Source organism: Fusarium subglutinans (genome assembly GCF_013396075.1).
Source record: "Fusarium subglutinans strain NRRL 66333 chromosome Unknown NRRL66333_c0000362, whole genome shotgun sequence".
Classification (NCBI taxonomy): Eukaryota; Fungi; Ascomycota; class Sordariomycetes; order Hypocreales; family Nectriaceae; genus Fusarium; species Fusarium subglutinans.
Window position 1 is genome coordinate 2134 of NW_023502425.1, and position 24157 is coordinate 26290.

The 24157-nt window shown below is 47.4% G+C and overlaps 8 protein-coding genes across 8 annotated transcripts; 3 read left to right on the forward strand and 5 right to left on the reverse strand.

Moving 5' to 3' along the window:
• Nucleotides 1-2273: 2273 nt before the first annotated feature.
• Nucleotides 2274-3678, forward strand: FSUBG_13591 (mrna 3 end-processing yth1; the record flags this gene model as incomplete). The annotated part of the gene is made up of 9 exons (XM_036678499.1): nucleotides 2274-2321; nucleotides 2376-2408; nucleotides 2480-2570; nucleotides 2614-2655; nucleotides 2700-2854; nucleotides 2903-2940; nucleotides 2987-3124; nucleotides 3174-3593; nucleotides 3645-3678. 9 exons carry the CDS (start codon nucleotides 2274-2276, stop codon nucleotides 3676-3678), a joined length of 999 nt encoding a protein of 332 aa, XP_036530936.1.
• Nucleotides 3679-3817: 139 nt separating this feature from the next.
• Nucleotides 3818-4569, reverse strand: FSUBG_13592 (uncharacterized protein; the record flags this gene model as incomplete). The annotated part of the gene is made up of 4 exons (XM_036678500.1): nucleotides 3818-3925; nucleotides 3978-4052; nucleotides 4105-4340; nucleotides 4521-4569. 4 exons carry the CDS (start codon nucleotides 4567-4569, stop codon nucleotides 3818-3820), a joined length of 468 nt encoding a protein of 155 aa, XP_036530937.1.
• An 894-nt stretch (nucleotides 4570-5463) lies between these two features.
• On the forward strand, nucleotides 5464-7254 carry FSUBG_13593 (sugar transporter; the record flags this gene model as incomplete). The annotated part of the gene is made up of 5 exons (XM_036678501.1): nucleotides 5464-5526; nucleotides 5582-5856; nucleotides 5925-6474; nucleotides 6526-6812; nucleotides 6864-7254. 5 exons carry the CDS (start codon nucleotides 5464-5466, stop codon nucleotides 7252-7254), a joined length of 1566 nt encoding a protein of 521 aa, XP_036530938.1.
• A 75-nt stretch (nucleotides 7255-7329) lies between these two features.
• FSUBG_13594 (heterokaryon incompatibility protein) lies at nucleotides 7330-9486 on the reverse strand (the record flags this gene model as incomplete). Its single annotated transcript, XM_036678502.1, has 2 exons — nucleotides 7330-8787; nucleotides 8974-9486. 2 exons carry the CDS (start codon nucleotides 9484-9486, stop codon nucleotides 7330-7332), a joined length of 1971 nt encoding a protein of 656 aa, XP_036530939.1.
• An 815-nt stretch (nucleotides 9487-10301) lies between these two features.
• FSUBG_13595 (cornichon) lies at nucleotides 10302-11333 on the forward strand (the record flags this gene model as incomplete). The annotated part of the gene is made up of 1 exon (XM_036678503.1): nucleotides 10302-11333. The coding sequence occupies one exon, from the start codon at nucleotides 10302-10304 to the stop codon at nucleotides 11331-11333; it is 1032 nt and encodes a 343-aa protein (XP_036530940.1).
• Nucleotides 11334-11380: 47 nt separating this feature from the next.
• On the reverse strand, nucleotides 11381-15391 carry FSUBG_13596 (uncharacterized protein; the record flags this gene model as incomplete). Its single annotated transcript, XM_036678504.1, has 6 exons — nucleotides 11381-11951; nucleotides 11999-12723; nucleotides 12771-13789; nucleotides 13849-14049; nucleotides 14736-15109; nucleotides 15174-15391. The coding sequence occupies 6 exons, from the start codon at nucleotides 15389-15391 to the stop codon at nucleotides 11381-11383; spliced, it is 3108 nt and encodes a 1035-aa protein (XP_036530941.1).
• A 2499-nt stretch (nucleotides 15392-17890) lies between these two features.
• On the reverse strand, nucleotides 17891-19005 carry FSUBG_13597 (alkanal monooxygenase; the record flags this gene model as incomplete). The annotated part of the gene is made up of 2 exons (XM_036678505.1): nucleotides 17891-18534; nucleotides 18633-19005. The coding sequence occupies 2 exons, from the start codon at nucleotides 19003-19005 to the stop codon at nucleotides 17891-17893; spliced, it is 1017 nt and encodes a 338-aa protein (XP_036530942.1).
• A 1040-nt stretch (nucleotides 19006-20045) lies between these two features.
• On the reverse strand, nucleotides 20046-22783 carry FSUBG_13598 (amino-acid oxidase; the record flags this gene model as incomplete). The annotated part of the gene is made up of 6 exons (XM_036678506.1): nucleotides 20046-20082; nucleotides 20209-20222; nucleotides 20600-20664; nucleotides 20716-20809; nucleotides 20858-22359; nucleotides 22411-22783. 6 exons carry the CDS (start codon nucleotides 22781-22783, stop codon nucleotides 20046-20048), a joined length of 2085 nt encoding a protein of 694 aa, XP_036530943.1.
• Between the last annotated feature and the right edge of the window lie 1374 nt (nucleotides 22784-24157).

Genomic DNA, 24157 nt, shown 5'->3' on the forward strand with positions numbered 1-24157 from the left:
TTATCGAAGGATGAGACCACAGATCTATTAATTTAAGGCTCATTATGCAACTAAAAGGCATTTAAATGTATACCTTGACGGCCGCAGGTCACTGGGGGAGTGGGGGTAATTCTTTACATTTGGCTATCATCGCAGGTGATAGCAGTACTGTAGCACCACGAGCCCTGAGATATTCACAGGCTTAGGCGGCGAATTTGCCCATGTGGGAGGTCACATTTCCATCCTACCGATGCGGGGATACCTCATCGGCTGTTTCCCTTTGTGACGCGCGTCGAACCGCAATTGTCAAAGCCTTATCTTTGGGACCCTTTGTGGTGACACAAGTGCTAGGTAGTGTTCTACCGGTAATAGGGCTCCTTGTAACGGCCTCTAGAGCAGTGTCGCTCTGCGGTGCGGAGTCTGGGGAGGGGTACTAAAGCTAAGAAGAAAAGAGCCCGTGGATCGCCGCCGTCATTTGCCTTTATCTCATCTAGTTAGTAAGGGGAATATCATGGCTTCAACGGGCCTTGATAGTGAGTAAAGCAGGACGATGCCAGTCAGTAGTCGGGTTTGACAGTGGCCCTAAGCCATTGGACACAACTCATTTCGGCACATCCATAGATAAGGAGAAGTTAATGCTTGCCAAGCAAGCCCGGTGGGAGTCTAGACATTGCCGCTCTTTGACCCTCTCTCGTAGGGCAGGCCAGACCATGGCTGAAGCCACGTAGCACTGTAGGATTCTCTCCGCGTTTCGACGGCGGTTCTTAGACCAGGTTTTCTTCCGGACCGAGGCGCCCTAAATAACTTCAGTTTTGCATCTTGACCACGCGCATTTAGTTGCTAAACAATGTGCCTGATAGATGAATCTCCCTTTAGCGTTGGGGTCCATAGCATTCCGCATCGCGTTAGGATAGGGAAACCGGCCACCTGGGAGGCTGGGACTTTATTAACTAGTATGTAGGCCTCAGGCAGGATTGAATCTTGCTGCAGTGGCCGGCGTCTGGTGGTCGCTGGTTTCCCTGTATTCGATTCGCTACATATCAGGCCGACTACCAAGCAGATGTCTTCATACAGCGAAATAGCTCGGGCACAAAACACACTGCACACTAAGATCGAGCGGACATTTGGGTAGACCAGGGTTGTTGGTCATGCCTGGAGACAATCTCACGACCGTGTTACATGACGATCCCCCAGAAATTTTAATACCAAGGCATGATATGCCGCCGCCCTCAAATTGACGAGGAGGAGGAAAAATGGAATGCATAAATTAGGCTATGTCTTTTCTTTTCGTAGTTAACCTGAGCTAGTCCCTCGTTTTATCTTATCAACGACTGACCAGATCAGGTAAATATCGTCTGATATATTCTACCGTACAACATCTTATCCCAACATACCATCATCTTTGCATTCATAAGCTACTCTTCAATCATTACCCATGATGCTTTTTGTTTAAGGTGACTCCACTGTTGTTGGCAGTAGCCCCAACCATTCTTCCAAATGAATCACCTCCCCGACAATATCCCAGGGTTAGCAATTACTTAGTAATTAGTAATTAGTAATTACTATTTACTAATTTTTTTTATTTAATTAAATTAATTCTTTTTTTTTTTTAATTTATATATAAAATATTTAGTAAATAGTAATTACTTAGTAAAATAATTTTATTAATTACTATTTACTATTACTATCTCCACTTTTAGTAATTACTAATAGTAAAATTTAATTACTTTACTATTTACTAAGTAATTGCCAACCCTGCCATATCCCATGTCGCTTCCGTGGAGCATGGCCCGTCTTTCTCATCCATCTCTGTTGAGGCTGCCTTTCGGGCCGAGTTTGCTATTACAGCAGCCGGGCCCAATGAGTTGTTCCTGAAGCTCCTCACGCATTTGACCGATCGTGGATCACACTCGTAATCCGGCCCGGTAGAATCGCCATGAACAGCAAGCCGCGGCAGCATAGAGTTTTACCGCAATTGCCCGGAAGACCATTGTCATATCATGTAACCTCTTGCTTTTCTATTGGTGATTCAGTGTGAAATGTAACCTTGCCCCAAAATGTCAAAGAGCTCAGCTCGAGGGCGAATCAGGAAGACTCTTGATGTTCTAAGACTCCACTCAGGCTAGCTACAGAATTTGACGTGTCAATGTTGTTACGAATGAGACCAGTAACCCTGGCTTGTCTTGAACTCAAAACTTATATCACTCCATTTCGGATCCCGGACTTTCTCCTCTTCTATTTTCCCCTCTCATAGTGTGATTTCACGCTTCGCGTGACCTTGAATCGACTCCACAATGTCAGCTGCGGATAACCAGCCGCTCGTTGCTGACGAGAGCGAGAGTGTAAGCACCTGGTATCATCATTGATTACACAATTTAACCGCCCGAAATTTCAAGGTCCTTGAAGACCACGACTCTGGACATGACGAGGTACGCACAATCTCTCAAACTGACCGCTCTTAAACAGGGTACAAGCTGACATACTGCTTTCTCTACCTTAGGAAGTGGACTCATCGACGCAGAGTATAAGCAGTTCCATTCTCCAGTACCGCCAGGAGAACGGGAGAACCTATCACGGATACAAAGATGGCAGTGAGTTCAGGAATAGTGGAGTTGAAGGTTGCTGATCACACAGAATACAATGTTCCAAATGACGAGGAAGAGAACGAGAGACTAGGTATGCATGCCACCAAACAAAGGCATCCTTGCTAAAGAATACAGATTTGCAACATGCTCTGTTTCTGCGAACCTTCGACGATAGACTCGGCTTTGCCCCACCGTGTAAGCCTGAAGCCAAAGTCCAGCATGTCCTGGATGTAGGCACTGGCACTGGAATCTGGGTGATGGACTATGCAGATGATCATCCAGGCGCCGAGGTTTGTTCCTCAACAATTCCTTACTTGGTACCAACTAATGCTTTTCAGGTTATTGGAGTAGACCTGTCTCCCATTCAGCCCAGCTTGTATGGATACTTGCGCCTCTTTTTATCAACTAGCTAACAATATCAGTGTCCCTCCGAATGTCCGATTCATCATTGACGATATCGAAGAGGAATGGCAGTACTCTTCAAAGTTTGATTACATCCACAGCCGAATGATGAACTCTAGTGTCGCTGACTGGGAAAGCTATGCTACTAAGATCTTTGAGTATGGCTCTTTTGCAGCCCTTTAACCCTACACCGCTGATCCTGGATAGAAACCTGGAACCTGGTGGCTATGTAGAGCTACAGGAGATCGATGTCTTTACCAAATCTGACGACGGCACCTTGACGCCGGAGCACAATCTACGGCAGTGGGCTCAGCTTATATATGATGCGTCTGTCAAATTGGGAAGACCATACTTCGACCCAGGTAACATAAAAGACGTTCTTGCCAAGGTTGGCTTTGAAGACGTAACGGAAGCAAAGTTCAAGTGGCCAACGAATCGATGGCCAAAAGATAAGAAGCATAAGGAATTGGGCGTATGGAACAACGAGAATGCGAATTTCTTCCTCGAAGCTGTGGCCATAGCTCCACTGACTCGGGCTTTGGGATGGTCGAAAGAAGAAGTGACTGTTTTCATCGCCCAAGCCAGGAAAGAACTCAATGATCCTCGGATTCACGCATACTGGCCAATGTGAGTCTCAGTCTAATCACTACTGCGTAACAGTGAGCTAATCGTTATAAGTATCTCGGTATATGGGCGCAAGCCAGCGAAATAGTTGTAGATCATAAAATCACTGTACAATGCATACTTGCTCGATCAATGCGGATTGGATTCAGATTGATATGCTTGTATCGATACAATAAGCAATGGTCATTTGTTTATTTCTATTAGGAGACTATGATATCTTTGAACTTTTACAACTTGGAGGTGCTCTCCTCACGGCCCTTGAGGTTAATGTGAGGAGTGTCGTTTGCAGGCCGAGTAACAGCATAGAAAGCAACACCGTGAGACCTGGTAGAGAACTAAATACAGATCAGTTATGGAATTCAAAGCAATTGGAGGGAGAGCACTAACCTGAGCTTTGGAACCGACGTGGAAGAAGGCCCAGTCTCCAGCAACAAGGTGGTGAGTGATACCGGTAGCCTCGTCCTGTCCATAATTAGTATGTTGTTCCTGCAACGCCACGGGGAGATATCTTTACAGTCACATCGATTTGACCACTGAGGACATATTTGGTCTCCTCGTAGTCGTAGGATCCATATCGTGTAGGGCCAGGAACGACCTTGTAGAAACCGGTGGTTAGGTAATGATCGGAGTCGTTGCGCTGGCTCTTGATGGAGTGGAAGTCTGCAATAATGGCGCACTCTCCATCAGGAATGGGAATGTGCTCATGGCCAGCGCCCTTGATAATGGTAAGAGGAACAATCTTGTTAGACACTAGGTAGGTTAGTCAAACATCCGTCTCCCTGTCCATTCAGGGTAGCTTACTTTTGATGGATTTGGTATAATTGCAAAGACAAAGATACAAAAGAAAGGCTAAACAACAACTCCTCTGCTCTGTTTATATAAGTACCGATCCATGACGGAGCATTCTCGGCATATAGGTATATATGATACGGGATACGGCTCCGGGCCCGTAGCTCCGTGCCTGAGAGTTGCGCAGCATCTTATCTGTAGCCGCACTAAGCCAAAGTAGGGTCAGCGTCGCTTAGTCAAGCTGGATCACGACAAAACACATGATCGGGACCCCACCGTGTTTCGCCGGATTATTTCATGGGCAGTGAACAAGCTTATCGTGGACGGCGTGATCATATCTTATCGCTTACGGCTTATCGATTGACAAAGTGGCTTATCAGGGCTCTTATCTCATCCCTACCCTAAGGCGAAAAGCAACAGCATATTAAAAGTAATAAAAAACACTTGTTAGAACCTATAATTATTTTATCTGTTTGGTAACTAAGCCCCTTTATTTCTTTTAAGTTGTCTCTTGAACTCGCTGACCAAATGAAGGGGTTTTGGCTCGTGTAGGGTCTTATAATCTTCATCCTCGACCCGAATTGAATTAGTCATGAAACTAATTTCCTGTAAGATATGTGATTCTTTCACTGGCCACACAGTTACTGGCTACAAAGAGTTTTTACAAAGAGGCTTATCAAATAATAATTCCAGCAGATGGAAATGGCCTGCCATTCCATGGGCTACAATGCCACGTTTTCCTGATGTGCCGCAAGCATTAGTGAAGGTCAAGTCAAGTTCCCCAGAAAGTGGCACGCTCCGACGACATACCAGCCACGTCGGAGTTGCCCCGCTGCCGCATCGTTCGTTTGTGGGGAAAGTGGACCACCAAACTCCTGAAATCCGGGGTAACGGGGTGAACGAACGATATTCTTCATACAATAGCCAGTCCGGCAATTGCGAGAGAGTCATTCATTTATAAGAAGCCGCTGTCAAGGGATAATAAATCGACAATTGCTTTGGCAAATCGTCCCAGCACTAAGATCCCATACCTAAACAGCAGCATCATCAATACCTTTAGCATTCTGGTGTCAATCCGCTAGCAATGGGTAAGCATACAACTGCTTACAACAGGCTCGTCACTGTCGCGGTTGCCTTTGGCTCCCTGGTAAGTGACCCGACGCGTTATGCACACATAGCTGCATCATGCTCATTTCATCCAGACATACGGCTACTGCTCTTCCGTTATCGGCAGCACAATCGGACAGCCAGGATGGTACAAATTCTTCGACTTGCCTCAGGCGGGCGAGCCTGGCTACAGTACCAAGACAACTGAGGCCATCTCCACCGCAAATGGAATCTACAGCGCGGGCGGCGCCATTGGCACGCTTTTTGTCATGTGGGCTGCTACTGCGCTCGGCAGGAAGCGGTCTATCCAGATTGGCGGAGCTTTTGCGTTGCTTGGAGGAGCATTGCAGGGTGGTGCAGCAAATCTGAGGTGAGTAATGTCTACCTGCTTGCATGGCTATACATGGTAAAGTTCGACACACTGACTTGGTACTACAGCATGTTCCAAGCTGGCCGAATCTTGGCTGGTATCGGTATCGGAATCCTCGTCACGGTCTGCCCGATGTACATGGGAGAGCTCGCACCACACGACAAACGCGGATGGCTAGTCGGACACCACGCCATCTTTCTTGTATTTGGCTACATGCTCTCGGGCTGGCTTGGGTATGGCTGTTACTTCCTCACTGAAAGCATGCCGGACTTTGCCTGGAGATTTCCTCTCTCCATGCAATGTCTCGCGCCCACAGTACTTCTCATAACTTCTTTCTGGATCCCTGAGTCTACGCGATGGCTCTTGCAGAAGGGCAGGATTGAGGAGGCATGGACCGTTGTCCGTAACTTGCGACAGTCACCGGACGATCCAAACGACCTAGTCGCTCGCGAAGAGATCTACCAGATCAAGGAACAACTGGCTCTGGACTCTGCCAAACTCAAGGCACTAGGCTGCGGACCCTTCATGGCAGTCCTCAAGAAGAAGAGTTACCGGAAACGGCTGGCAATAGGCTTCCTGACACAATGGGGCGCCGAGTTCGCTGGACCACTGATCATCGTAAGTTGATACCTTCTCCTCTCCACTCCCTTCAAGCTCTAACACTGCCAGAACAACTACTCAGTCATTCTTTACACCAATCTCGGTCAAACTGGATCTATGCCTCTGCTCCTTTCGGCCTTGTGGCTTACGACCGCTGGCGTCATCTACAACCCGCTCGGCGCCTGGCTGCACGACAGAATTAATTCGCGTCGATGGATGTTTATGACCGGCTTGTTTGGCTGCTTGATTACCACGAGTGGACTTGCTGCCTGCATCTCCGAGTTTTCCGGAACTGCCAATAAGGCAGGTAATGCAGCAGGCGTCTTCTTTGTTTTTCTGTACCTGGCATTCCAAGGGTAAGTCTCTCGGCCCGAACTGGGAGTTTCCGTCAGCTGACATTGTACAAGAACCTTTTGCGATACGACCATGTACATCTACGTGTCAGAGATCTTCCCCACCGAGATTCGCCCTATCGGTATGGGCTTCTCTCTGTTTGGCCAGTTCACAAGCACCATCATCCTGCTTCAGACAGCGCCCATTGGCTTCGTGAACATCGGCTGGAAGTATTACCTGGTTATTATTGTTTGGTGCATCTTCTTCATACCCATCGTGTACCTGTACTTCCCAGAGACTGCCAAACTGTCGCTTGAGGAGATTTCTGCCCGTTTCGGCGATGACGTTGCCGTTCACGTCAACGATGTTCCGGCCGAGCAGCGCAGAGAGCTCGACGAGTATATTGGCAAGCTGGATATTACCCATATGGAGGAATCAGCAGATAAGAGCAAGGCTATGATGTAGTGCTAGGATACAAAGAGCCCAGGCAATGCTTTACCTTCCTAATAATTAACTTAATTCTACCATCCCTCTTCCCTCTTAAACAAGAGTTAATGCAACTTTCTTAGTCTCCCCCCATATATCCTCTTCTAAAACCCCAAAGTTGAGTTTTGAGCCCAGACGAATAGAAAACCTGAAACGATTCGGATGCTGGTCGTATTTTAGCACGATACGCCCTTGGCCAACGCGCTGGTATTCATTTTCACGCCGACCTGTTTCCCGAATGATTAGAAAGTAGACAACTGGGCAGCTGCCTTGCTTATCACGGTAGGCTTTAGCGAGTCGGAGTACTTGGCAGCGTTCGAGGACGTCTGCTTCTGGTTCTGTAGGCTGTATATCGAATCCCCATATTGGACTCCATTGTTCCCTCAACAGCATCGTTGCCGCGTGTTTCAAGACGCCAGAGGCCTTGATCTCTCCGCGTCGGACATTCCCAAATGTATTTACCCGCTCTTCTTCAATAGCAGTGTCCGTGATATCGAGGTCCAACTCGGCACGACGGTCAATCTTCCCGCGGTGGTCGACAAGCATGGTAAAGAACTCGTCGTAGTAGACTGGCCCAGTGATCGAAGCCCAGCTCCACGTAGGAGCACCTCCTGGTACGCGCTCGGCGTGACCCGAACTGCTTCTACGCCACGTCAATCCGCGTAGGAGATCCTCCTCCCATAATCCGGCCTTATACTTCATCCCCGACAGCGAGGCGACATAAGAGGCCATACCTGCTACGGCAGGGAGCCGATCAGTCTTTCGCGTGAGGTTTTTCGATGTATAGAGCTTCACCCAGTCATACCAGGTGAAGGAGAAGTTTTTGACTGGGACTGACTTGGAGTAATAGCCCGGAAGTTTCTCAAGAGACAAAAAGGACCGCCTTTCGGTGCGTGGGTTGAACGCATGATCAGTATCACTGGTCGTTATCGACTCACGCGCGTCAATCATATCGATCATCGTTCCGCAATCCCACCACAAGCCGTGCCGACGACTGACATAGAGGCCACGAGGGGAGCAGAGGCCCTCCTGGAAGACCCACCCCCTGGACAGAAGCCCACATCTATCCCAGTCGATAATGGCGGTGGAGATTGGGCCTCCCACAAGAACCACTGTTTCTGTCGAATCCGTATCCTTAGATTGGGCCGTTGAAGTAGCGATTTCCATCAAGTGCGGCGCTGCCATTTCCACCATTCCTGAGCCACAACCTGCTGCATCCGCCGCGCACAGGTTGAGGCTACTGTATCGGTATATATCCGCCATGAGGGCCGACTGTTCTACCCAGTCATTTTCGTCATCCTGGACGATGCAGAGGGCGTCAATCCAGATAAACTTAAAGCCTAGATTGCGAGAGATGCGCACTGCATCCTGGAGAGTTTCAGGCAGCTTCGAGATGGGGAGTCCCTTGATGAAGTCGCCCATCGTGTCCTGGGTCAGCCTCAAGGGAAGATCATTCCCCCATCGGTAACTCAGAGCGACGTAGCGTTGATCTTCAGTTTGCACATCTTGTTGCTGGGAGATGTACAGAGAAACATCATTGTTTTCAATCTTGAGGACCCGTTTAGGGAGGGCGGTAGAATGTCGTTGGGGACAGTAATCATGTTCCGTTTCACAGGCATCTATTCAGGTCTTGATCTTGTCGACTGCCTTTTCACGCCAAGGATAGTCTCGCGACGCCAGATACGGTTGACAACTCACAGACAAATTGTTCCACATAGGTGTATAGGTAATTCCATAATCTAACCAAGAGAACTGCTTTGGCAATTCGCTGCGGTAAAGGGCAAATTCGCCGTAGATATTTCTCCTGCTTGTGTCTGCCGCTTCTGAATCTTTTGTGAGCCTGACACAGAAACTATTTTTGTCTAGCGACAAAGCAAGCTGATAATGAGTGAATTCATGCTGAACGTCAGCACGATCGCATACAATCTGGTTGACAATAATGGCGCATACGCGGCAACTGGCCGAACTGTGAACTAATGTGGACAGAAGCCCATCACGGTGAATTTCAGAGTTGTCGTATCCACTTGGAGAGGTACCTGCTGGGTGTTGGAGGAGCTCCAAGATCAGTCTTTGGCAGTCTTTGCAAGTATGTCGTTGGAACTCGGGGGTGCGGCTTAGAGCAGGATTAGGTCGATAAGGCCTAAACTCAGGGAGACGAATCGAGCTGCTTTGCAGGATCGAGACATGGGACAGGGGCTTCTTCTCTGCCATTTTCAATATTCGTGTTTGAATCAGCGATTGAAATGTCAGATTTAATCTGAAAACAAAAGAGACACAAAGCCATTATGATACGATCGCGGCGCATCCCCGCTTTAGTTTACCTGCAACTCGCCTCACTTTCGGGGACTGCATATACAGGCCACCCTCAAGATGCATGCCGATAATAAGACAGTCAACGATAGAAAGCTATGCAAATACCACGTCAAAGATTATGACAGATAAAGTGGTAGATAAGTAGCTAGGCATGTGCACGATAACCCCCTCCTTGCAAGACATCCAGTAATGCATTCGTGGTGATGGGGCTGACGGGCTAAATGAATCCCTCTAACTTCTATTTGTCCACGTGTCAGTCACATAATCGTTGATATGTCGACATGCGCTTTTTATTCTCATACAAGGCATTCACCATAGTGGATAACTAATGCAAAAGAGATAACCAAGACAAAAAGCTCCCGTTTGTCTTGTGTAACCCAATGACCCATTCTCTGGAACAAGATGAGATAATCTCGGAATTGAATTACTGTTTCCTGGTCGACGTGACGGCTGATCCCTAGACAACCCCGCAGTGGCACGCTCCGGTTCAGGTGGCCAGGCTAAGGTTAGCAAATGGCACCTGACCCCACGGGGTCGAGTCCTTCTCCGCATCATGCTTCTCAAGCTACGCTCTTCTTGTTTAGTGGATTCATTTCTAGCTGTAGAAAGAAGAATGCGTGCTCTGCAAAACTGAACAAAGTCCAGTTCGCCTCTCAAGCGGGACACCTACATACTCTTTTTCATTATCCCTTGACACTCTCAAATCTCCCACCATGGGCTCCATGATTACGACCAGCAAAGCCTCATTACACTACCAAGACTACAATAGTCTGCCTGACCCAAAAAGAGTCTGGACCGGCAAGCCAGGGTCTAGGGAAGAAGGTCTCGGCCGTCTCGTACTTCTCACACCAGAAGTGGTAGCCAATGCGGCATCAACATGTATCAAGACAGGTCGCCGTACCTCGTTGAACTGGGAGCTGACCAAGCTTGACATTGCCAACTTCAATCGAGCTCCAGCCCAACATCACATCGTCTCGCTTTTAAACGGCGCCGCATATGATGATGTGTATATCTTCAACCCTCAACAGTCGTCTCAATGGGATGGGCTCCGCCATTTTTCTGCCCCAGCTCCAACTCCCTCAGACCCAAACCGTCGCCTCTTTTATGGAGGGATGACGTCGGGTGAGATACAAGACAGAAACAATACTCGTATAGGTATTCAGCATTGGGCAAAAGAAGGCATTTGCGGTCGTGGTGTTCTGTTGGACTATGCTGAATACGCTCGACGTCATTCAATATCTTACACGACATTTTCGGACCATTCTATCCCGCTTCATACACTCCTCGACGTTGCAAAGGAGCAATGTGTCAAGTTCCTCCGTGGCGATATCCTCTTTGTCAGGATCGGGGTTGTTAGGGAGTGGGACCAGCAGATGACGGCAGCTGACAAGCTGGCTTATGCGCAAAGCTCAAACCCACAACATGCTGGAGTTGAAGGCACCGAAGAGATGTTGAAATGGATATGGAATGAAGGCTTTTCAGCTGTGGCGAGTGATGCAATTTCCTTTGAAGTATATCCTCCGCAGCCGTCTTATCAGCGAGGCGACAATGCTTCAGTCAAGGGTTTATTTATGCACGAATATCTGATTGCAGGTTGGGGTATGCCAGTTGGCGAACTGTTTGATCTTGAGGGTCTTAGCCGTATTTGTCAGGAAGAGCAGAGATGGGAATTCTTTATAACGTCGGCACCTCTGAACATGCCAGGAGGTGTCAGCACTCCTCCAAATTGTATAGCTATATTTTGACGCATTAACTTTATGTACTCGATGGTGGAACAACTCCACGATTTATACTACAGTCCTTTTGTTTCTAGTACCTGAAATACCTTGGTAAACTTGTGAGCCAGTCCCCAGCATTGCAGCTTCTTCAATATCTCTTGTGCATCGGTGCTGATGGCAGGGACGCACCCATCAGTACCAATATCTGGAACAGACCCAGTGCTAGCAGGTCCTCCGACCTCAATCCACTTAACAATGACTCTTCTGTGAGAAAGATTCTGATCATGAAGATCCAGCCTGACACTTTGGGTGACCTCCATTGTCGATGATCTAGTATGACTATGATCGCCATAAGCAGAGTAGGCGATGATAAAGATGTAACCCATAAAGACTCGCATAATCTCGCAAGGGGCAGACACCAAGTATTCATTAGCTATTGCGACGATTTGGGCTGCGTGCCAGCATAGCCTTCTTGCTGTTTTCGGGTCCCTGGCAAAGGTCAACTTGAGCCGGTTGCGGGCTACCTTGATTCCATCATGTACTCGCGGTTCAGTTGAGATGAGGCCTCGCACAATGGACAGGATGAGGTCGAGGACACCATTCGCCGCACACAAGTGCGAGTAGTGGCAAAGAAGACTGGCTATACTGTATTTCTGTTAGTATGGAGTGCCGAAAGAGGACCCATTACTTACTTATAGCTGGTAAGATCGCTTGTCGATGCTGGCGAAGATAGAGATTCAACCAAGTTATTCAAGCCCTTAAGCAGCGACCTCTTCGTGTCTTGGTGCGCAGCCACGATTGATCCAAGGCCGAGGTACTCTGGCATTGCGACAACCTCAATTTGCCAGAGATCCCATAGTAACCGCCCAATTACCTGCGCACAGAGCCTCTTGGCCCAGGATCCCAATGACGATGGTAGTTCTCTCCCAGCTAGTGCCTGCTTTAGCACCTTTGATAGGTTTGGTCTTGACTCATCCTGACCTAGACGAGACATGAGAGCAAACCATGCTCGTGCTGAGGTGGCATTCCACATGGACTCCGGACATGGCAACTCTGATGGCAGCTCGCTCAAGTCAACAATGCCTCGACGACTAGTGAGAGTGCAAAGACTGCAGTCATACTCGAATGCTGCCCAGGCTGCTCGTCGTCCTGATTCCATTTTGATCCAGGTCTTCCAGTCATTTGCGAGAACACGGTCGTCCTCGGAACCACGAGATGTCTCGTGTTCCTGACTCAGAGTGATAGAAGAGCGAGGATCTAGAAGACCGATCCCGCGTAAGCCACCGATCAACAGCCCACGAGACCTGTCTGCATTCTGATATAGCTGTCGTTTTCCTGAGCCAAGGGAGTAGATCTGGTAAAGACAGAGCGCGTTAAGATATGAGACATCACTATAGTTGGTAGCATCCGAGGCGCCCTTGTATAATCAGTATAGCGTGCAGTAGATGAGGAGTGAAAACTAACCATCCAGTTGATCATTGTAGAGCAGATCTCACTCAGTGCTACTGAGAGCTCGTAATCTGACTGACTATCAGAGAGTAATGCACCAACAGAAGCCATAGCTGTGAGAAGAATAGGCGGGCAAGCCGACATGGTCCATGTAGGTTTGTGGATAATCGCCTGAATATCATGGAACCGAGAAAAGTAGGAGTCAACGAGACGCTGTAGGCTGCAAAATGCTTGGATCGAATGAGGGTCTCGTAAAGTTTCAAGCTGAGGAAGGGGATTCTCGGAGAAAATCTGAATGAAGCCTTTTACAAGTGTCGTCTGAACCGGACGCGGTCTGTCTGTCGGACAGTAACCGTTGAGAATATCGCGAAGAGGGGGAAGCTGATAACGATGAGGAGATTGCTTATGCGCCTGATCAAAAGGCCACGCAAGCGTGTTTTGTTCCATGTCTGGTTGTCCTTCGTCTTGTGAATCCCGACTCGAGTCCCCATTGCCCATCTTGTGCTGCACTCCATTGCCAACATCGCCGCTGCCAGGCGCTCCTGACTCGGGGGCTGTACTGGAGGACCAGAACTCTGGTATGTAGCTGTTATAAAAGCTCTCGAGTTGGAAACCTTGAGGACTGTTGCCAATGTCAAAGTTCAACCAGTCAAACCCGCCAGTTCGGAAGTTGGTCTGTCCTGGAAGCATGGAGGATGGCGAAAGGGCAAAGGTATTTTCAAAGACTGTATGGGCTGGATCTACTGGCAGGACGTTAAAGGGTTGTGGAATGTCTATAGTTGGAGAGACAGTTGAATCATCGTCAAGAATGTAAAAAGAGCCAACTTGGCAACCTTCATCGGTGATTTGAGCACCATGTACTTGATGGACTGTAGATGTCGTTGGTAGGGGGACGGTCCCTGTTGAATCTCCCAGTGACAGGCTCCCAGATCTCATCTCGTGTTGACAGGGCGAAGTCTCTTCTTCCGTTTGAGATGTCATCAATTCATCCTGTTTTTGTAATTGCTGCGCATCGGAGGGAAGAAATGACTGTCCTGTAGGTGTTCCGCCTTCGCGAGGGCCCCATTCATCCAAGTCGTTTGCCACCGGATACTCGCATCCATGGCCCGATCGAACGCAGCCATTGCAGGGCCTTTCGCGATTGCATTTCGCCTTCCGTTCCACGCATCGAAAACACGACTTTTGGCTTGATCGTCTGGTTTGTTCTTGAACCTGATGCCCATGGCGCAAGTGACGCAGGAGAACGTCGCGTCTACTGAATGTCTTTGAACAGTAGGGGCAAGGTATGTGTTGTCTGTGATTGGATGCAGAATGGGTGAGCTGATGCCGATGGAGATGGCTTGGACGCGAAAACCTCAAGGTGCATTCTGGACATTGAAGGACGCGCTTTGGAAGCGCATTAGCAGAGAGATATGGCAGAAGGATACTCATGGGAGGACATACAGTAGAGTTTGGCTCTGCCATTATAGTTAAAGCAATAGATAACGGGGAAATTAGATATACACAAGGTAAAAAAAGATGATTGAACTGTTGGAGTTTAGGTACCCCATCTAGCAAATATCTGAGGTAACGAGTTTCGCGGGGTATCATCACGTGGCGATTGCTTAGCATCCTTTCTAACTAGCCCGAATACACCAATTCAGTTAGACTATTTAATTTAATTTATTAAACCTCTTAAGTCGGCGCGGCTTGAGAAACCCAGGGAATATCGAGAAGGGTAGCAGAAAAACAGGCGACAAGAGGAACCTTGTGGATCGTTCTGCATCTCGGCGAAAAGCCTTCAGTAGCCGCCAATATCCCAGTCCCAAGCCGACACCAATGCCAAAACCACTGTGCAGTATTCCCGAGGCTTAGAAGACATAGCAATTCGACGTATTACACAACGCCTTCTAGTATATAGTTGATCACTTTAACTAGCTCTACCTATGTAGATAAATATACAGGCTAATAAGGTACCACCAAGGACACGTGCAATCTTACTTCCGACGTCGCCACCTTGGACGACATAGCCATTCTCAAATCCAAGCTGGACCATGAGAGTATCCAGGATATTGGCAGCATTCTCAAGACGAAAGTCCCTGTCTAGTGGTGGCGCTGATGAATATGCATATCCCGGGAGTGAAGGCACAATGATGTGGTATGGGAGTTCTTGGGGACGGTACTTGGCAGATAGCCGAGAGAATATAGGCAGGAATTCGAGGAAGCACCCTGGCCAACCGTGTAAGGCGAGCACAGGTATAGCATCATCTCGATTGGAAAAAAGAGCCATAAAGTGTATGGTATATGAGACACCATTGTCATCAACTTCAGCCGTGAAGTTGGGGAACCTGTTAACTTGGCTCTCTACCTTACGCCTAAAGACAAATGATTCGATTAGATCAGTAATGTACTGTGAAAACGGACTTGTATACTGCCTACCAGTCAAAATCTTTCCACACCGCAACGGCCTCGCGGAGCCATTGCCAGGTGACTCCATACTGACGGTTCTGTTGGACATTCTCGTAGGTAGTCGGACCAATCTTGGCAGATTCGATATTAGCCTTGAAATCTCGTAACTGTTCATCGGTATGGTGCACGATGAAGGGTTTGGGATGTTTGACTGCCGAAGCAGGGATTGCAGAATAATTGGCAGACATGATTTGAGCGGTTGGACTTGATTTTGAACTTGTGATGAAGCAGGGATTAAAAGCTGGTATTGCAATACTCTTAAGAGCGCCGTCTCTCTGGCAGGCAGAACAGACTGTGCTTTTTATATTTGTTACAGAGAGTCAGATGCATCTGGTAAGTAAGTACGTAGTGTTCGACGTTATGACAAACCAACAACCAATCAGCAACTAAAGCAGAATATACTAGCAAAACCTACCCAATTAGGCGTAGCGTAAGTAGAGTCGCCGCTGATGTGAGACTCACCTACCAGACAGCCACAGTGATTATATCATCCTAAGTAAGTACATAACCCTCCTCGCGATACCTACCGAGAGCATCTTAGTTTGAGACGATACAACAAAAAACCTGCTCGATTCCTTGAGATGCCGCGCCGCAGCCGAGGTTGCCAAGCCTGCCGGCAGAGGCGTATAGGCTGCGATGGCCAATATCCAGTTTGCCACAACTGCCAACAGTGGAATCGGCAATGCTCTGGTCCAATAACATCAGTCATTATCATTAACCAGACCGCCAAGACAACCAAAAAGCACAGTCAACCACGGCATCCATCCGCGCAGAGTCAGACTGGTTCGTTATCAAATTTGCGCGTGTCTAATTCTGCTATTGAGGCCGTCGCTTTCCAAGCCGAATTCTTTACCTTTATTGTCCCGGATACAAGGGCTTCGGTTAAGTCGTTCCTTGGAGAGCTACAGAAAACACGACTTCAGGAAACGGCGCCTACCCTTAATCTTGCTGTCCAGGCTGTGGGCTTGGCTTTTTGTGCGAGTTTGTCGAGTAGCAAGCCAGCGGCTCAGAAGGCCACCGAGCTGTACATAAAGACCTTGCGTGGGCATTCGAGGGCAGTAGCGGCAAGTTCAACATCACTTGTGGCTAATGTATGCACATCATTGATGCTGTCTTATTTCGAGGCTATCCAACCTACCATCATGACATCGGATGCATATGGGATGCATTTATCTGGTGCCTGGAGAATGCTGCTAGTTGCGGGTGATATTCGCGCACAACCGCTTTTATGGCAAGCTGCCAATCATAGTCTATGTCAACAGGTATAGCAATCCAGACCCTCCTTGTTTGTGAAGCGCTAGATACTAACATGAATTATAAAATAGTTGCTAGCAATGCTGATGTTTCCACGCTCCTACTTATCCAATGTTTCAGTCACCTGGCCCTTATTTGAATATCTTCGTAGCAAATATGTCGCCACAGACTTTGTATTCGATCGCCTACTTGTCGAGCTATATATCTTAACCGACTTTCATATCAAGAAACGCTATCAACACGATTCAGCCCGCTTTCCAAAAGACGCACCTTCAAGGCTTAACGACCTCTGGAAAGAGTTTCAGGAGGCTCAAAGAAACCTAACTAATGAGCAAAAAGAGTACTTCAAGGGCGTCACGACGTTAACGCTTTCCTACTTTGCCTCCTCACGGATACTTATTGCGCTGCTTCATACGGAAACTCATACACTTCAATCAGTAATAGATCTCCGTGAAGCTTACAAAATGGTACTGAACTGTGTCAACTTCCTTAAAGAAAAAAAGTCGGGCTGCGTTCATATCAGGCTATTCTTTCCTCTACTCCTCGTCCAGATATACAGCCCTATTGAAAATTATCGCACGCAGGCCAAGGGGTATATTGAGACGTGGCTGCGTAAGACTGTATATGTTGGTCTTGGTGCACCCAAGGCTATGTAGGTGGGGACAAAGGAGGTCCGAGCACTGTATCTTCAAATTTAATAGCTAAAATGGATATCTATTACTCTTTGTAAAGCCCAACTGAAGATCCAGTAATGCTCACGATAGTGCTCTCGAGAATTGTATACACCATACTCAATACCTTCTTCGACGGCTTAACATCGAAATGGGGCACTCCTTTGATTGGGAACCCACCAGAGTTGATGTCCGGCCCCGGGAGCTTAGATCGAAGAGCTGGAAGATTCTTCTATAAGATAGCAGCTACTTGTCTGTTGGAGTATGTGCTACTGCAAGCAAATAACCGTTATCTGCCGGCTTTATCTGCCGGCTTCTTTGACTTCTATCGATGGGGATGAATGCCGTCTATAAGGTTAAGCTTTAGGCTGCGAATACAGATAATGAATGATGATACGACTTCTTTGACTTTTGTCATAAGGTCGTAGGAGGTTAAAAGAGGCTTTAGCCCTCAGCGCACAAAGGTAGAAAACATTAATAAACACATTCGGGCAATATACAGATCGCCCTCACTGTTACCTAGGATTCCTTGACTTTAATGGCTCTAATATGTGTATAGCCACATCTCTAAGATCGGTAAAGCGGCCAGTTGATATGTAGACTATAGTATAATGCTAAAACAGTTTGTTATTGTATTTTATATAAAACGTAAACGCAAATTATAGACATTAATGTTGGCATAAGGGACTTTTAGTATCTATATCTATAGTGTATACAGGCTCATGCATTATGTTCTATAACTCTGGCTCAGATATTGTGCAATCATTTCATACCCTGGGAAAGGTATTCCTTCGTGTTTGAGAAAGTCTCTGACCCATCGTAGAACCAGGGTTCGTCAGGCATCTCGTTTTCCTCCTTTGTAATCACAAGCCGACGGCCTGTGTAGTCAAGACGAAGGCCAGGATAAATAAAGCTCTTCCACATATAAACTAATATGTTGGAGCTCTCAAGACTCTTGGCAATATGAGGCCCGATAAGCTCCTGGTGCTTCTCCGGCAGAACAGACCAATGCAGACCAGGGTATAAATGGTGCACGGTATGATAGCCGTTATTGAAGCACAAGTAATTGAGCGTAATGCCTGTGAAATTGCGCGCAAAATTGTACTTGGAGCTCATGTCGCAGCCGTCGTGCTGGAGGAAGTTCAATGACAGAATGCAGTACTTTGCATAGAATTGCGGCAAAAGCGCAAACCAGATCCATCGACGCCAATCGATCAAGATGAGCACTGCAGTAGTACCCCAGACGGCAATCTCTTCGCGGCGGCGCTGCCTCACGATGGGTCGATTAAGACGTGCCTGGGCCTCAAAGTACAACTTATCATCCTTGTTGCCCGACAGAACAACATGCCAGAAAAACAGGAGACCGTTCAAGAGATTCCAGCTATATCGGACTTTAGTGGTGCGCACTGTTTATGCGGTCAGCAATGTCACATGTGGAGAAATTGAGGCATTTAATTTCCTGTCAGACGATTGAGTCTGAATAGGAAGGACGTAAGCTACTTACTGACATCTCGTGCTTGCTGAGGGTATTTGTGATGAGACAGATTGTGACCAGGGATGAAGACCGTAACAGCGCCTCCGTACTGGAGAGACAAGCAGATCTGGTAGAAGTTGTTCCAGTTCCTACTCCAGAAGACAGGCAAGTGAATCGCATTATGCGTTGTCACGGCGCCCATAAAGGACAGCTGGAAGAGCGACAGCCATAGTGTAAGCGAAACCCAACCTCCAGCCAACGGCGATGAGAAATAGTGCCAGGTGATGACAAAGACGAGGAAAAAAAGAAAGGTAGACACGATGCACCGGATATCCTCGTTATGTCTCATGCCAGACCGCACTGGCGATGGCGATGGCTGCTGGTGGGCGGTTTTCTCAGCCATTATGCGGTGAAGAGAGCGGCGATCGATGGTTGGGTTGTGCACAAACAATGTGAATAGAATACTAGTCTAAGGGGCTGAGCGCTTGAAAATTTTACACGTAATCAAATTTTGGATACTAGCGTCACGTGACTCCCGGTAGTTCCGGGTATGTCCTACTGTAGACGTAAGCATCGTATGACTTTTCTTGTTAAACCTATTTATTCCGGTCATTTAATAGCCGGTCCTTGTCGGACTTGGTGTCCAGTAACTCCTCGTGGCCATATATCGGGGTTTGATCTTGTTCCTTGGGACTAAGTATCGGTGGTTGTTCTTATCAATCTTTGGCTCCACTTATTAACCGAAATATACTAAAGCCATTTAAACCAATCTGTCCTTTCCTGCACGCATCAAGACTTCAGTAGACCCTGGGATCAGATCGAAATGATTCGGTTAGCGACCGCAGGACAAACCGGATGGACGAGTACCATGAATTGGAGCACAGGCACAAAGTTCTCATGTGCTGGCTGGTGCATGTGTGAGGCACTTGATGTGAGCGTCAGCGGTGGGGTCTGTCAACTCAAAATAATCAGCAACCCAAGAGGATCCCAACAGTGAGACAATCACTCTCACCATTGGACACCTTCCGTGTTGCAGCAGAGACCGTTGACACATGGCCAGTGGCAGGTAACGTCCGACGCGCATTCGTGAATTGCGGAAAATTGGTCATTTGAGCCCATCTTGGTGAGGGACAGTTACCATTGTGCTATGTGAAGGTGTACTACCCAGGACTCATAATGGGCATCAGTATAATTACACAGTCTACATAGCCCACCGTAGAGACTGAAATGAGAATGGAGGCAGAAGGGTTAAAATTGGTCATTGTGAAAGCTTATGGGTAAAAGCTTATGTCGGGAAAAAAGATGTCGTGTTGTTATTCATTATCTGTGTTGGCAGCCTGAAGCTTAATCTTATAGGCCGCAGTCATCCCCATAGACGTGTAAATAAATGTGCCTAGAGTCAAGGAATGTCTTAAATATCGGAGCCAGGCAGAGGGACTCACCCTAGACATCATCGACATTGAGAAATTTGGGGATTCCACTACTGGGTATAGTATATGGTGCTTGTATTTATATGAGGCATAGGTTAAGTATAGTGGCTAGTCTTGCTGCAACCTGATCCCTGCATACTTAAGATCAATGACCCAGAATTACTTATCATACTCACAATTTCTTCTCGCGCTGAATATTCGAGAGTTGCACGGGAAACGTCGCCTGACTTTTGCGGAAAAACCGGGGCATTCCGTTAGCACAGAAATTAGGCGAGAAATCTCACTTCCTCTGATTGGCTACACCGTATTGCAACCTGGAATTATCGTATACGCGTATAACAAAGCTTGACAGCTGATGGATACTGTCTGCTAAACAAATTACGGAGTACAGAATTCAACAATCCCCATGTCGCTTGATCGCATTGACAGACACAAACCAGTCTCTTATCATGAGTGCTACCCAACGTTCCACGCGAGGGTCTTTTATTCCCGTAAGAGCGTATACAGTCGCTTACTACTTCCCGAAATGTCAGTCATGTCACGTTCAACAAGGTCAAACTGTCTTACCACTTCAATCCATCTCGCCATCCACTTCTCTACCGCGTGCTTTGCCTCGTCAACGAGCCCAAGTTCTGCATCTCGTTAGCAACAGTGAATGATTGTACCATGATTACTATCCATACCTAGCAAGAGCTGGACTGCGCCGCGAATACCCGAGTCTAAAGCCGAGGCGATCCAAGCGTGAGTGTAAGAGGTATGCTCGCCAACAAAGATCATCTACTCAAATTGTCAGAAAGTGGCCGTAGATTTCGATGCACCGCTCACCTTGTTGTATGTTTTGAAGTACTCGGGTATGTAGAGTTGATGCTGACCTGCAGTCGGACTAGCCCAACTTCCGGACTCAAGAGGGTCAAGCGCCCAACATCTTCTGTTATACTTTCCGGTATAAAGGTCTCGGGTGAACTCCCCGTGAATCTCAATCATGGCCTCAAGGACCATCTGGACATGATCTTCTTCGGACATGCTTGCCAACCGAACTCCCATGTCACCACTGATATAGCTTGCCAGAATGGTAGCAGGGCCCGTGCCATTCAAGTTGTAGGATGGATAGCAGATACTACCAATGCCCGGAATATCCGTAGTTGTACTGCACCCACCATAAATGGGGTGCTCGTAATGTTCCCAGAAGCGCTCAGAGAACTCGAGCGCAACCTTGCAGGCAGACCCATAGTTCAACTCCTTGATGGCGTTGGAAATGGTTGCGGGGAGCTTAGGAAGACGCCACCTTCGGACAACAGAGAAGGGTACTGCAATCACGGCATAATCGAACGTTGAGTTATGGAACGTTGTGTCGTTGTACTCTTTGCGCCACTGCAATGTGACCTTTTCCTCTGTCTCGCTATACCTGATGCGCTCAATTTTGCGCTCCATTGTTGTGATGTTGTCGACGAGAGGATGGAACGACAATGGAAGCCTGTTGAGACCTCCATCGATGGTCTTGTAGCTGGCGGCTGAGAAATACATTCCCTCGTACAGCGAGTCCCAGAAGCTAGAAGCAGACCAACCACCATTCATGTCAGTGCTGTTGAGGCTACCCTTCAAGTAGTTGACCATAAAGGCATATTCGGACCATTGATCACCACCTAGGCCATTGAGACCAGTTTCAAGCCACTGCTTATGAGCTTTGAACATGTTCTTTGCCATTAGAGTGCTGAACTCCGAACCAGGCATGAATGTGTCAACCTTGGTCTGGAGGTCTTGGGTCATGGGGTCATTGACACTCGCAGGACTGAGTGACGCATTACTCGCAATTTCCGCTAGTGTTGGCGGCAGTCCGCTTGGTAGCTTGAACTCGTTTTTGTACGAAAGGCCATTTGGGCTACTCTGGAGCCAAGGAATGAAGTCAACGCTGAGATTCTTGTCGTGGTTGTTGAGCTTGTTCATCTCTTCTGCAAGTTGGAACACCAACTGATGGTCTGTGATGTTCATTGTCTCGTTGGTCTCAGGGCTCTTGTAAGTGGAAGGGAATCGCATGGGTCCCATCTCTTGATAGGAGTAGTTAAAGGGTCCGCCAGTGAGATACTCGGTATGAACACGGCCACCGAGTCGATTACCGGCTTCAATGATATTGATGTTGGTCATGCCTGCTTGTGAGAGAACTAGGTAGGTCATCAATCCCGACATACCCGCACCAACGATGGAAACGTGCTTCTCTTTGGCCGCGTCGGCATCGAGTGCAGAGATGCCAGTCTTTGAGAGATGCTCAACACCGTCAAACCACGGTCCCAGCACATCGATACCATTCTCGGCATTCATGAGGATTGGATCTGTCGGCCTTACTGTTAGCCTCCAACTACATCAAAAGGAATACCACTCACCTGTTGCCCGCTTCTGAACATTCCGACGCCTGACACGATGGAGCCTTTGGGGCTCACTCCGTCCCACGAGAACATTGTCTTCTGTCCATGCTGAAATGCACCCATTATCGTATGAATCTTCGGGTATGATCCAGACTAATCGTGAGACACCTTTGCTTTCAGTGACAGCTATCGTGTAATGGGATTCAGACCGAGACTTGCTGTTGCAGAGGCCATAGGTGAATGACAATGGACCCTCCGATGCTTGATCAAACTTGACGTAGATATTTGTCAAGTGAGAAGTTAGAGACCCTCTTGTGTGCAATTGGACAGGTAGAGAAGAGGCGATGGCGCCTCCTAGTCCAAGGATAACAGTCGCAAAGGATTGTTTCATGGCAACAGGTAATAACAAAGACCTAAGGCTAGTAATGAGTATGACTGGGAGAGTAGATGAAATTGTCAACTATATACTACCTATAATACTCAACCAACCTACTCTTTGTATCTGAGATTAGATAGGGTAACGGGAGTATCGGCGGCTAGCAGTTCCCAAAAAAAGACTCATCGACTTATCTGCAACGAACTTTTGAGCGCCTTTTGCCCCATCGGCACCGCTAGTTCCCCGAAGCCATGGTAGAATGCTCAAAGGCGTCGGCCAAGTAAAAAGTTCCGTCCAAATACAAGCTGCATAAACGCGAGGCATGCTGTAAGTGGCCAGAGAAGTGCTGCAGCACGATATGAGTTGCAGCATCCGACATCGGGATTTTAACGTTACTTCCGCTTATCAGCGTCAAACTAGTCATAGACACCAATTGAGGTTGCAAAAGTATGCTTATCTTTAAACGGTGAGGAATTAATAAGCATAGAATGTTAAAGGGCGCGCCGACGACCCGAAAGATGGGTGAGTTGATGCATGTCGCTTAGTGCAAATGGACCAACCCCGCAGATAAACCACGATAGACTGGGACATAAGTATGCAGATCTCTGTGTCAAAAGATAAGCTTCCGGCTAATACACCCCAATTCGTGCATACACAGAGATAAGAGATCTTTATCCATTAGAAGATATATCCGGATTACTAACATATACTGCCATAGTCGGTATAATAAGAGGGCAACTAGATATATTTACTACTAAGTTCTAGAGGGTAACACGTAATTTTCAATACCATACTAGCATTCAAAAGTTGATAACTAGCTTAAGATATCATTTCAATTTATAGCTTTAAATATCCTCCAATAAGTCAATTTAAACTCAAATTTCATCCTCCGTGTCCCCAATACAACATTAAGAGCCATCAGTATCGTCCTCCTTCAACATCACACCGGCCTCCCGCAGATCATGTCCATCGGCATCAGCTAAGGGCTTGCTCAATTCGACCTCTTCCAGGAGCCACAGAGAAACATCTAGAACAAGAGCCAGACGAGATACCAAGAAATTCAGCCCCAGATGGTTGTCACTTCAGCGGTAGCAGTGATGGCGGAGACTGTAGCTGTGATAGTAAATAAAACAGTTTGTATAGTCGCGTCAGTTACAGTTACTGTGGAGGTAACTGCATCAGGAACGGAACCAGGATCAACGCCAGTTACAGTAACTGTATTAACCTCGGTAATAGGAATAGTGCTGGTATTAACAATTGTAATAATGCTGGCTCTTGTTATAATATAATTTATAGCCTTTGTAACTATAGTACTAAGGTCTTTGCTTTTAGTAAAGTCTTTATGTTTAAAACTTTTATAGCTTAATAAAGCTTTATTTAATAAAAACC